This window comes from Hippocampus bargibanti, linkage group LG19, assembly GCF_051943395.1.
Source record: "Hippocampus bargibanti isolate YZ-2025 linkage group LG19, ASM5194339v1, whole genome shotgun sequence".
In the NCBI taxonomy this organism is placed as follows: domain Eukaryota; kingdom Metazoa; phylum Chordata; class Actinopteri; order Syngnathiformes; family Syngnathidae; genus Hippocampus; species Hippocampus bargibanti.
Genome location: NC_142752.1, coordinates 8559689 through 8571830, shown reverse-complemented (window position 1 = coordinate 8571830; position 12142 = coordinate 8559689). Strand labels below are relative to the sequence as shown.

Sequence of the window (12142 nt, the reverse complement as noted above, 5' to 3'; positions counted from 1 at the left end):
TCCTGCAATTTGAGTCAAAATGACAAAAGCCCTGGCACTAGGCTGGACACATTTTTTTTGTGCATCATCTGGCAGTGAATGAGTTATCGACAAAAATAAAAAGAGGAGTAATAAAATAAATAAAAGTGTGCCATTGGTAAAACTGTGGAGGAGGTTGCCTACCTTTTTGTTTGTTTGCATGGTGTGATGCCAAAAGCTGTGACGGGAAGAGCAAATCATATTAAAAACAACCAAATAAATGAACTTATGAGTACTACATTTCCCGGTGTATAAGGCGCACCGGAGTATAAGGCTCATACCCAATGAATGGAAAAAGGTTTTGCAAATATAATATAGAAATATATAAAACGTTTTCAAAATATAAGGCACACTACACTATAAGGTGCTACAGTAGAAGTTGTTATGCAATACTTTTACAGGGGAGAAATGGAGTCAGTGGCTGCCAACAGTTTGATACCAATATGATGTCACATATATGGCGCACCTGCGTACGAGGCGCAGGGTGATCTTTTGGAGAAAATGAAGGCTTTCGGATGCACCTTATACATTGGAAAATGCGGTAGGCATACATCACATGTGGAGGGATGGGGATGAATGAGGTTTCCCTAATGAAATGTCTGGTGATGGTCTATTTATTTATTTATTTATTATTTTATGATTACGACATTTTTTTGGGAGTGAGTGAGACGCCATGTTCTGCTGCACCTGCTCGTTGAACTTGTCCAGTTTCTCCACCTGCTCTCTCTGGTTCTTCTCCAGCTGTTCCATTTCCTTCTGGTGCTTCATGGCCAACTAACACACACATGCATATACAGTATATATGAACATGAAAATGATACTTTTCCCACTTTATGAGCACACACACATAAACACACACACAATCCACAAACATAATAAACACAAAAAAACACACAATACACACACATAGTGAACACATGCACACATACATAAAACAGACTAACACACACAATACACACAATACACACAAATCATAAACACACAGATAAACACACAAAACACACACATATTAAACACACAAGCACAACCACGTAAAACACACAGTCACAAACACACACAATACACACACACACACACAAGCACAACCATGTAAAATACACACTAACAAACACACAAAATACACACACGAACAGACATTACAAACACACCTAATAGACACACACAAAACACACACATTATCAACACACAAGCCTGCCCACGTAAAACACACACACACACACACACACACACACATTATAAACACACAAGCATAACCGCGTAAAACACACACACACAATACACACACAAAACACACAAAACACACACACGATCACACATGATAGAGACACACACTCATACCCACAATACACACACAAACACACGCACACACAGATAATAAACACACATAATAAACACACCCACGCACACATAATGCAACCACACGTAAACACACACAAACACACAATTACAATATGCACACAAACACACACACACGATCACACATAATAAACACACATAATAGACACACACTAGAGACACACACTCATACCCACAATACACACACAAACACACACACACACACACACACAGATAAACACACCCACGCACACATAATGCAACCGCACATAACACACACAAACACACGAACACACGCACACACACACATACATAAATACACACTCACACAAACAATACATACATAATAAAAACACGAACACACACACACACACACACACACACACACACACACACACACACACACACACACACACACACACACATACACATATTACAGATAATAAACACTCAAACACAAACACACATTCGGATGTGTGTTTGTCATCTGCATACACACCCTCTTGCGCTCATCCATAAACTTCTTAGTGTTGCTGCTGTTCAACTCTCGCACTCTCCTGCACGTCATCAAAACAAAAAATGGTGTCAGCGCACTTAAAATGGATGACACGCACGAGGGTTATTTACAAGTCCAGGTTGTACGACGGGACTGCGTGTCATGCAGTAAACACAACGTCCTTGGACGCAGAATCGCTGGACTATGAGAAGATACCGGCGAACCGAAATGCATGACGATAGCCAACACTCCATCATGCAGGGTCATGGTGAGTGTGTGTGTGTGTGTGTGTGTGTGTGTGTGTGTGCGCACTGCACCTTTCCCGCTCCGCTTTGTTTTTGATGCTTTTATCTTGACTGATGGCTTTGCTGTTCTCCATCGACATCTTGGCCTGGTTGGCTCGCATCTCTTTGCTCTGCCTGCATGACGACAACAAACGGAAAAATTGGCGACTTTGCCACCATCTTGGAATGTCGCTTTGTCCAATTCCCAAAATTCCGACCAAGAGCCAATAAAAAAAAACTGTCTTGCCGCTCGTGGATGAGTTTAAGCTGTCCGGTCTGCTGCTCCTGAACGCTACTCAGCAGCTTTTTGAGGTGTTCGCATTGCTGCGTAACGTGGGCGTCCTTCATCTCCTGCTCATTGCTGCCGTGGCCGCTGATCAGCGCCGACCATTCCTTGGTGTGTTGCGCCGTCACGTCCTTCACCTACCGCATCAAACAAACACGCTCCGTTCAGATCGGATCCCGGCGCCAAAAAAAGTGGACGTTTCGGTGAAGTCTGCACCTTCGCTTGGTGATCGCTGACCAACGTTTGGATTTTGTCTTCTGTTTCCTTCTTCAGTTCATGACAGTTGTTTTCCCTGATGGAAGACAACGCGTGAGTCACCCGTGCATAGCTTCACTTAGTTCAGTGAAAAAGTCGGTGCAGAGTGCCAATGCGTTTGTGGAACTGTCGCGTTTTGGAATTGAAGCGGATTTACAGGAGATTAGAGACAATCTCTTTATGTCAATGGATGTTTACAGCTTCGTTTTTGCTTTCAACATTTAGCTTGTAGCAGACGCGCACATTTAACCATGACATCCCTGATCCACTGGTGAAAAGGATGATTTGATCCTCTCCTCTTGCATCTAGAAGTGCTTCATACAACAAAGAGTGTGCAGAAAGTGCTTGAAATTGAATGACTGTCATTGTGTTGTCATATTATTTTTTGATTGTGTATTTTTGTTGTTGTTTCGACTTCAAGATGATGCCGCGAGAGTGGCTGCCTTTAGAGCGGCTCCTGCATTTTGTTTTTCTACTTCTTCCTTTCCTTTCCTCTTCCTTCCATAACTTTGCTGCTGTGAAATATAGATTTCTCCACTGCAAGACTAATAAAGGCTAATCCAAACCAATCCAATTATTCCCTGATGTCCTGGTGTCGTGAATATGAATATTTTTCTCCTCGTAAAGTTTGGTTGAAATAAAAATGACGACTTTAAAAATGACTTTAAAATTACATTAGGGTGCGGGGGAGCACTCCATCATAATTTGGAATGCAGTGTACTACTCCACATTGACAGGCGGTGGTGAGGAGGCAGCAGCTGTTTTACCCTCGTTTTTTGATAGATTTCTCCAGCAATTTCTCCAGCGTGCTCTTCTCCTTGTCGTGCGTAGACGCCATCTTGTCCACTTGGGCGCCGTGAGCTTTCTGCGTGGCGTTTTGATCCTGTCAAGACCATTACAAAAAAATAATAATCAGTTGCGATATCGATCCATGCGCACCAAATACAGCAGGAATTAATCAGTCTGTGGAAACGGGCAGATTAATTCCTTACACGAAACTTTGTCGCCATTTTCTGCCTCTTTTTTTAGTGCTACATTTTCCTTAAATTTCCTATTGCCTCAAAATGGCACGGAATAAATTATTTAATCGATTGCAAACATGTATGCTTTCCTCTTCAGAACTATTTGAATCATATTCATAACTGGATGAGTAACAAGAAAGCATGTTCTCCGAATCTGAAGCCATTGTTTTGATTCTCCAGCAAGGCAAGACGTCTTGGGGTAACACCACGAACAAGGGGGCGGGACCTTCTGAAACTGGCCACTTCCGGGTTCATTTGTTTGCAGATTTTGGACACTTTAAGTCATTTTTATTGGTGTTTTGCATTTGACTAAAAATATCATACTGCGTGTTTTGGGTATTTTAGATGCTATAAAACGTTTTTCTGATGTCAGTTAGGAAACAAAAAAGTGATGTCGATTGTCCTTTAAACAGCTTCTTCCCCCAAGCCATTAACTCTGTCAACAGTAACCCAAATAGAACTGTATAGTGCCTCCATTTTTCTTATGATGATAATAGTGCAGCGTAGTGTACCGGAGACAAATTCCTTGTGTGTTCTACATACTTGATAATAAAGATGATTTTGAGTCTGATACAATGCAAAAGCATCGAAGGACTGCGTCACTCACCTTCAGGTGCTTCTTTTTTAAGGCGCTCAGCTCTTTTTGTTGCTTTTTTAGGAGTTTAATGTACGTCTGCAGCAGTGGGAGAGACACATTGATTTCGTTACTATATTTTCTTTAAATTATACACATTTTTTCAACGTACCTTCATTTGCTTTAAGTCGTCGATGCTGACGTTGGGCACAAGTGCGTTACCTGCAAAGGCGCGGGACCACAATCATGACATCATGCGTGTTTTGAAAAAATAAAATAAAAATGCACATGTGTGTCACCTTTCTTGAGCTCCGCCGTGTTGTTCTGGGCAGCGTTGGAGGTCTGAGCCACCTCCGAGCTGTTCTGCGGCGTCACACTGGCCTTCACGGTATCCCCTTTGCTCTTTCCCTTTTTGTCATTCTTTGAACTTCCGTTCGGGACGTCAGCGATGTCGTTCTGAAACGGGACCAGCATGCCAGAGTCCGTTTTGACGACTTTGGGGCGGCGGCTGATTTCTTTTTGTGCGTGGACTTTACCGTGTCGATGCCGAGGGCTTTCATCTGGTCGGCTCTTTTCTCCGCGATGGTTAGAAATTTCTTGGGGTCGGACAGAGCGTCTACGATAGCTGTGAAATACGATTGAAATCAGAGAGGAAGTGCTTTGGAGACCTTCGCCAAGGCTTACAAATTTTTCATAGCAGCTACCAACTTCAAACTGAAAAGGAAAATACATAAAATATGCAGATAATGATAACTATGTCATCAAATATATGAAATTATTAAAAAAAATCTCTATGATCCTGCAAATCCAATACCGTACAAGGATAGGCCCAAAAAACAACAAAGGTTCAGTAGTTGGACAATCCGCATGGCTTAAGGAGTTCGCAATGAGAAGAAAGGAGCGTCAGTGTAGAGCACCGATTTGTGGAACTCTCGCGGCATGGAATTGAAGCGGATTTAGAGTACGTGGGACAGGAGATGTGAGACAATCTCTTTTCGTCAATGGATGCTACAGCTTTGTGTTTCCTTTCAACATTTAACTTGGAGCAAACGTGCACATTTCACCATGACATCCCTGATCCACTGGTGAAAAAGAGGCTTTGATCCTCTCCTGTTTAATCTAGAACTGTGTCATACAACAAAGAAGGTGCAGAAAGTGCTTAACACTATGTCTTAGTGTTGTCATATTATTTGTAATTTTGTTTTTGGTTCTTTTGACTTCAATTCTGCTGTGCAATGTAAATTTCTCCACTGCAATAATAACAAAAGCTAAGCCAATCCAATCCAGAAGTACAAAAAGAAAAGCAATCACTAAACAATTACACACAAAGTGAATCGAGCGTCAGAGCCCCCTCACAGTCGGAGGATGCGTTAATGTTATTTTCTCTGCTCTTCAACCCTTTGGCTTACTTTAATGGCAACAGCAAATGTCTTCTCATTTGCATTTTTAAAGCCATTGCGGCAGCACAACGGAAGGAATTCACGAAGTTCACAAAGTTCCCCTTCAGGGCTGATCATAAAACAAGTGGTGTGAAATCTACCCGCGGCAAATGTTGGGGCATTTTTGTCTCGCTCACCCCCAAAGCCATCGGGCACGTAGGTTTTCAGAATGATCTGGCAGAAGATGGTGGGCAGCGAGAGGGGTTTGTTGCCTTCGTTCCGTAGCGAGATGTGACGGTAACCGGCCTGCAAGCCGTCCAGGGGGAGGATGCGCTGGCCGATCAACTTGTTGTTGTCGTCATAGACGGCCAAGCGGAGCACCGCCAGATCCGGCAAAATCACCTAAAAGGAAAACACCGCTTGGTTTGTTACTCATCTTACACGTGGCCTTTTTTTAAGGCGCTTCCCGGTTCTTGCGTGAAAAAGAGAGCCTGTCGGCGGCCCGCGATGCCCCTCGCTGATGGTGCTTAATGTGCGTGCGTGTGGACAGTAATTTGGTGTGTGTGTGTGTGTGTGTGTGTGTGATCGATGGTGTGCGTTAAAGGGAGCTGGAGTCACAGTCACGGCTGACAGACTTCTCATTGTGCTGAGAGCAGCACTATTTCTCTCTGGCTCTCTCACACTAACTCTTACATGCACGCATCTTACAAACCCCCCGGGCAGCGTAACCTATGAATTTCTGATGTTTTTAACTCATTCACTGCCATTCACTGTGGAAAAATGTGCCCACTCCAGTGCCAGGGTTTCTGTCATTTTCAATCAAATTGCAGGATCCACATAATATTGACTTTTAGGACTACATAAACATTCAATGCAGCGATAGAATGAATGAATTTCAATGCAGCGATGATCTTCTTTCCTCAGAAGAGTTAATTCCTAAATTATATAGGTCTGGTGTAATCTGATCTTGAAATTGGGGTGGTTGTACAGTGTATAATACATTGGATACAGATTGGTTTATATAGGGCTTTAACAACAGCTGAAGCTGGAACAAAGCGCTAAAATGGAAAAAAGGGAAATGCTGCCCCCACGTGAGAGGGAAAAACACCGAAGGTCTCACCAGCACTTTATCGGCACCCAAGCAAGAAAAAAACAAAACTCAAACTAATTAGGGAATGGCGCCCCACGTCATACTTTCAATTCCTGGATGAATTTGGGAATGGCAGTGAATGAGTTAATCTGTCATAAATTATTAGAAGATGTTCATTCTTTTTTTGTTATGAATCTATGCGCCATAGAGAAAAAAAAGTACCTTTCGGAAAACGAATGGTTCCTCGTTGTAGGCGGGATTGAGTCCGTTGTTCATCACCATGCGGGTGCGAAACTCTTTGCGAATGGTGTCGGTCGGTAGGCCGTACATGTCTACCTCCACGTACGTGCCAATTTTCTTATCTGACAGGAACTGTCCTGAGAACACCTTAGGAAGAGGCCAAGAAGTGCTAAAGATTTTTATATACACGAAGAATGAGCATCATTTATTTATTTATTGCTGTGTTAAGGTGCATTATTAATGCAAGCTTTCATCAAATCTCATTTAGAATGTTGTATGTCAGCGTATGCGTTGAAATGATGCAAAAAAGCACACGTTTGCAAGGCTAACCTGTACACTGCATGTGGCGGCGATGACACCATCTACCGGAGTCTCCGAAAAGGGATCGAACATCCGGTCCGACCGCCGCATGAAGTCGGGCTTCAGAAGGTACCTGATTCACACAAGAATGGGAAAAAAAAGATAAATCAATGAAATCCACTCATTCACTGCCATCCCCGAACTTATTTAGGAATTGAAAATATGACGTGAAGAATGAATGACGGTATGTGTCTTTGTGTTGTCATATTATTTGTTATTTACTTGATTTTTTTTTACTTGAAGATGGTGGCGCAAGAGTGGCTGCCTTTCCAGCAGCTCATGTATTTTGTTTGTCGACTTCTTTCTTTCCTTTCCTCTTCCTTTCATAACTTTGCTGCTGTAAAATATACATTTCTCCACTGCGAGACGAATAAAGGTACATCCAATCCAATCAATTCCCGAATTTATTCGGGTTTTGGTTTTTCCCTTTTTTACATGTTAGCACTTTGTTCCAGCTTCAGCTGTTGTTAAAGCACTTTATAAACCGATATGTATGTACAGTATTGCATTGTATTTTGGACAGCCACCCTCATTTCAATCTCATATAACTCCAGACCCATATAATTTAGGAATTAACTCTTTTTTTATCTAATAATAGAAGCGATTCTAAGGTTCATTGCGCTGCATTGAATGTTGATGTAATCCTAAAACTCAATATTCTGTTCGTCCTGGAATTCAAGTGACAATGATAAAAACCCTGGCACTGGAGTGGACGTGCACATCTGGCAGTGAATGAATTAATAAATCCCATTAGAGATAATGGCAAAACGCCCCACGACCTCCTTGTATATTACACATATCACATTTCCAGCATTAGCCGTGAAGTCTGAGTCCTCTGGGTGAAGCGGGGCGGGGTTCCGAAGAGGGTTAGACAGATGACATCTCCAAAAAAAAATCTTACAGGGCCCGGGAAGCAAGAGGCGGTGGGTACAGTCACCAACGGCAACCGCTAATGAGATGTGACAAGCTTTAAGTGATGTGATAGAGAGTAGGGGGGATGTTCTCACCCGCAGGAGCCGTTGTACTCAAACTTTCCCTGGTTCAGCTGCATGGCCAGATCTGGGGGGGGGGGGGGGGGGACAGAGAAATTCAAAAGCATAGCTAGGGCGTACAGTGCTCATCCTCTCGTGCCAATGCCTCTGGCCTCGCGCATGGCCAGCTGCAAGAGACGCCATATGTTCAATGGTCCTTTCGCCACGGGCGGCGGGGCAACAGCTGCTTGACAACAGGCTGGCGCAGTGTGGTAAAAGGGAGAGACTGTCTTTTCTCTCCATTTTGGAAAGCAGTTTTCTTATTATGTATGTGTATGTATGTGTGTGTGTGAGGGCAACGGGGGCCCGGCGTGGCATGATGCGGTACCTGGGGTCTGAAAGTTGAGCGAGACCATCTGGCAGCCGGCGTTCCAGAAGATCTGAGGCATGTAATTACTGGAGTCCACTCGGCCCCCTTTGGGGTAGATGCGGCTCATCTGACGCTTGTTGTAACTACGCTTGGGCTCAGGAACATTCCGACAAAGACGCGGCATGGATGCGATTGCGCGTGCAGGCGTGCTTATGTGTGCGCATCGGGTGCACCGCATGACTATTTTTAGTGTGAACAGCTTGGGTCAAACAGTCCCTTTGAGGGAAGATGGAGTATGTGAGGAACAGCGAGCAACAACGTTCAGATTTTATTTAAGAGCAAAAAGCATCACAAAACTGAACAGATTTTCACTGACTGTATTTTCCAGTGTATAAGGCGCACCGGAGTATAAGGCGCAACCCCTATGAATTGTGTATTTTCAAGCTTTTTTCCATATATAAGGTGCACCGGACTATAAGGCTTCAATGAATGAAAAAGGTTTTCCAAATATAATATATAAACATATAAATATTTTCCAAATACAGTGTATAAGACACACCACATTATAAGGCGCTACAGTAAAGGCTGCGGTGACGCAATACTTCTTATCCAAGGGGAAATGGAGTTGGGGACTGCTGACAGTATTTGTGAGACCTGTTGTGGCTCAATATGATAAGGCCCATGGTCATCTTTTGAAGAAAATGAAAACTTTTGGGTACACCTTATACACTGGAAAAAAACAGTCATTTGTTCTCAAGTTATTATTTCCTGACCACACATAATGTACCTTTGCTCATCTTTTCTATGCTAGTCGGCAGAATATACCAACACTTTTTGATCCACAGGCTTTCGCTCATCCAATGAAATAATTGTTTACTTGTAAAATTGATGTTTTTTTTCTGCAAGACCTCACTTCAACCTTTTTTTGCATTACTACACTACGTCACTTTACATACGACACTACATCACTTTAATAACGACACTATCTCACTTTACATACGACACTATCACACTGTTGCCAATTGTCTTTTCTTGCCACATTATAAGTGCCCTGCACGCTGGGTCCGAGAGGACAGTAATTTCATCTGTGCTGTATGTCGTGCATATAAACATATTTGACAATAAAGCCGACTTTGACTTGACTTTGAATGCCAAGGCGAAGTGGACGCGTTATTTTTTTCAATAGATATTCATACATTTTTGTTGGGTGGGAGTGCCTTGGCTGAGTAATGTTTTGCAAACACTGTCCCGACTAACTCAACCAGAATGCAAAGGATACTTGACAAATTCGATGGCATTGGTCTTCAAGTACCCGAGGCCCACCGACTCATTGAAAGACGACATGTTGTGGTGGATGTTCTTCTCTAAAAGGCAAAATAACAAGGTAAATACATGTATCAGTTTTTTGGGAAAAAAAAGAAGACCTCATATTGTAACATATATTGAGGTTGCCAGATACAGCCGCGTGAATCCACCTTGTGACAGTTTTGCAACAGCCATTTTTATTCTCGTCCATATCGGCCGTTTTAATTCAAATCAATGCTGAATTAGGAAGAAAACCAATCAAATATTGCGTACTGAACACCTAAAAAAATGCAACAATTAACTCGTTTGTTTTTCATGCTTGGGTGCCGATAAAGCGCTGGCCTCGGCCTCTGGCAATGTTTTTCCCTGACACAAGGGGCAGCATTTCCCTTTTTTCCATGTTAGCGCTTTGTTCCAGCTTCAGCTGTTGTTAGACCGCTATATAAACCAAGATGTATGTATTGTATTGTATTATGGACAGCCACCCTCATTTCAACCTCATATAACTCCAAGAATTAACTCTTTTTTTCTGATGAAATAAGAGAGTCTAATTTTTCTTACACTGCATTGAATGTTTATGTCGTCCTAAAACTCAATATTTTGTGGGCTCTGGAATTCGAGTGAAAATGACAAAAACCCTGCCACTGGAGTACCTGCCACATTTTTGCACATTGTCTGGCAGTGAATGAGTTAATAAAAAAGTGCCGTGAAACATTCTCTCCTTCATAAAAAAAAAAAAAAACTCACCCTCAGCCACATCAAAACTTTGAAACTTGACGGGCTGCGCGTAGTTGACCATGGCGGAGAGGTACGGGTGGATGTTTGTGGTGGCGCCCACGTATGTGTATTGCGCAATCAGAGCCTCCTCCAAATCCTCTGAGCCTTCACCGCCCTGATCCACAAATAATAAATAATAATTAAAACACAAAAAATGAATCCGGTCCATCCAGATGTGGAGGATGTCAATCACTCCACACTCACTTTGCTGCTGTGAAATGTAAATTTCTCCACTGTGAGACTAATAAAGGCAAATCCAATTCAATCCAATCCAATCCAATCCAAATGCTAACCTTCTTATTATTATCTGGGTCGGATGCTTCGGAGATATCCGTCGTGTCGGCGACTTCAGTAGCTTCAGAGATCTCGGTGGTCTCGTCTTCAGGTGCCTAGATCACCCCCCGCCCCGCGAGGCAATGGCGTGATATGAAGAAACTGGTACCTGGTACGAGTCGTCTCGTCTCAGTGGATTTGTCTCACCTTTTTGATACTGTTGTCGCGCTCCTCGGATTTCTTGCCGTTGACGGCGTTCGGTTGAGAGTCACCGTTGGGCTCTTTGTCACTGGCCGCCTCCGAAAGGCTGCTCGGTGCCTCGGAGGTCACGTCTTTATCCTCGGGTTCCTTTTCCCCTGCACGGATTTTCAATCTATTTTTAGTACGTATGAACAAAAGCGGCAGCGTTTTACGGCCATATTGTTATGAGACACACTTTTGCTGTTGATTAAATCGACATTGAAATGCGGCACAGGCAGCCTGTTTGCTGGCTTTGGTCACATGATATTCACAATGCGAGCTCAATGGCACTTTGAGGCCAATTTAGGTCATGGTGTAAAAGTCAAGGCCCAGGGGCCAAATCTGGCCTGCCACATTATTTTATTCGGCCCGCGAAAACAAATCAATCATGTCAAGTTCCATGATGCTTACTAAAGTCCGAAAATTTCAAAGTGTGCCATGTAAACCACAAAAACAGTAATACATTTTTACTTTAAATTTGAAACCTAGTTATTCATTAACTCATTCACTGCCAGATGTACAAAAATGTGTCTACTCCAGTGCCAGGGTTTTTGTCATGGTCACTCAAATTCTAGGACTTACAGAATATTGAGTTTTAGGACTACGTAAACATTGAATGCAGCGTAAGAAACCTTACTCTATTCTTTCATCAGAAAAAAAGGTTAATTCCTAAATTATATGGATCTGGAGTTATATGAGCTTGAACTGAGGGCAGCTGTCCAAAATGCAAGGAAATACATACATATTGATTTATATAGCGCTTTAACAACAGTTGAAGCTGTAACAAAGCACTGACATGGGGAAAAAGGCAAATGCTGCCCGCTCGTGGTAGGGAAACATTGCCAGAGGTCTGACCAGCGCTTTATC

The 12142-nt window shown here is 42.8% G+C and overlaps 1 protein-coding gene across 1 annotated transcript in view; it reads right to left on the bottom strand.

The window, feature by feature from the left end:
- Window positions 1-12142, bottom strand: part of plcb4b (phospholipase C, beta 4b) — a 46996-nt gene that overhangs the window by 2637 nt on the left and 32217 nt on the right. The window contains exons 22-41 of the mRNA XM_089022192.1: window positions 11243-11391; window positions 11056-11151; window positions 10733-10877; window positions 9960-10044; window positions 8699-8823; window positions 8347-8398; window positions 7310-7412; window positions 6962-7126; window positions 5847-6051; window positions 4807-4895; window positions 4570-4726; window positions 4443-4492; window positions 4304-4369; window positions 3442-3557; window positions 2636-2711; window positions 2381-2556; window positions 2167-2268; window positions 1853-1910; window positions 706-792; window positions 163-196 (exon numbers count right to left, since the gene is read on the bottom strand). Of these exons, the coding sequence (XP_088878318.1) occupies window positions 163-196; window positions 706-792; window positions 1853-1910; window positions 2167-2268; window positions 2381-2556; window positions 2636-2711; window positions 3442-3557; window positions 4304-4369; window positions 4443-4492; window positions 4570-4726; window positions 4807-4895; window positions 5847-6051; window positions 6962-7126; window positions 7310-7412; window positions 8347-8398; window positions 8699-8823; window positions 9960-10044; window positions 10733-10877; window positions 11056-11151; window positions 11243-11391 (2136 nt within the window). The remainder of the gene's footprint in view (window positions 1-162; window positions 197-705; window positions 793-1852; window positions 1911-2166; window positions 2269-2380; window positions 2557-2635; window positions 2712-3441; window positions 3558-4303; window positions 4370-4442; window positions 4493-4569; window positions 4727-4806; window positions 4896-5846; window positions 6052-6961; window positions 7127-7309; window positions 7413-8346; window positions 8399-8698; window positions 8824-9959; window positions 10045-10732; window positions 10878-11055; window positions 11152-11242; window positions 11392-12142) is intronic.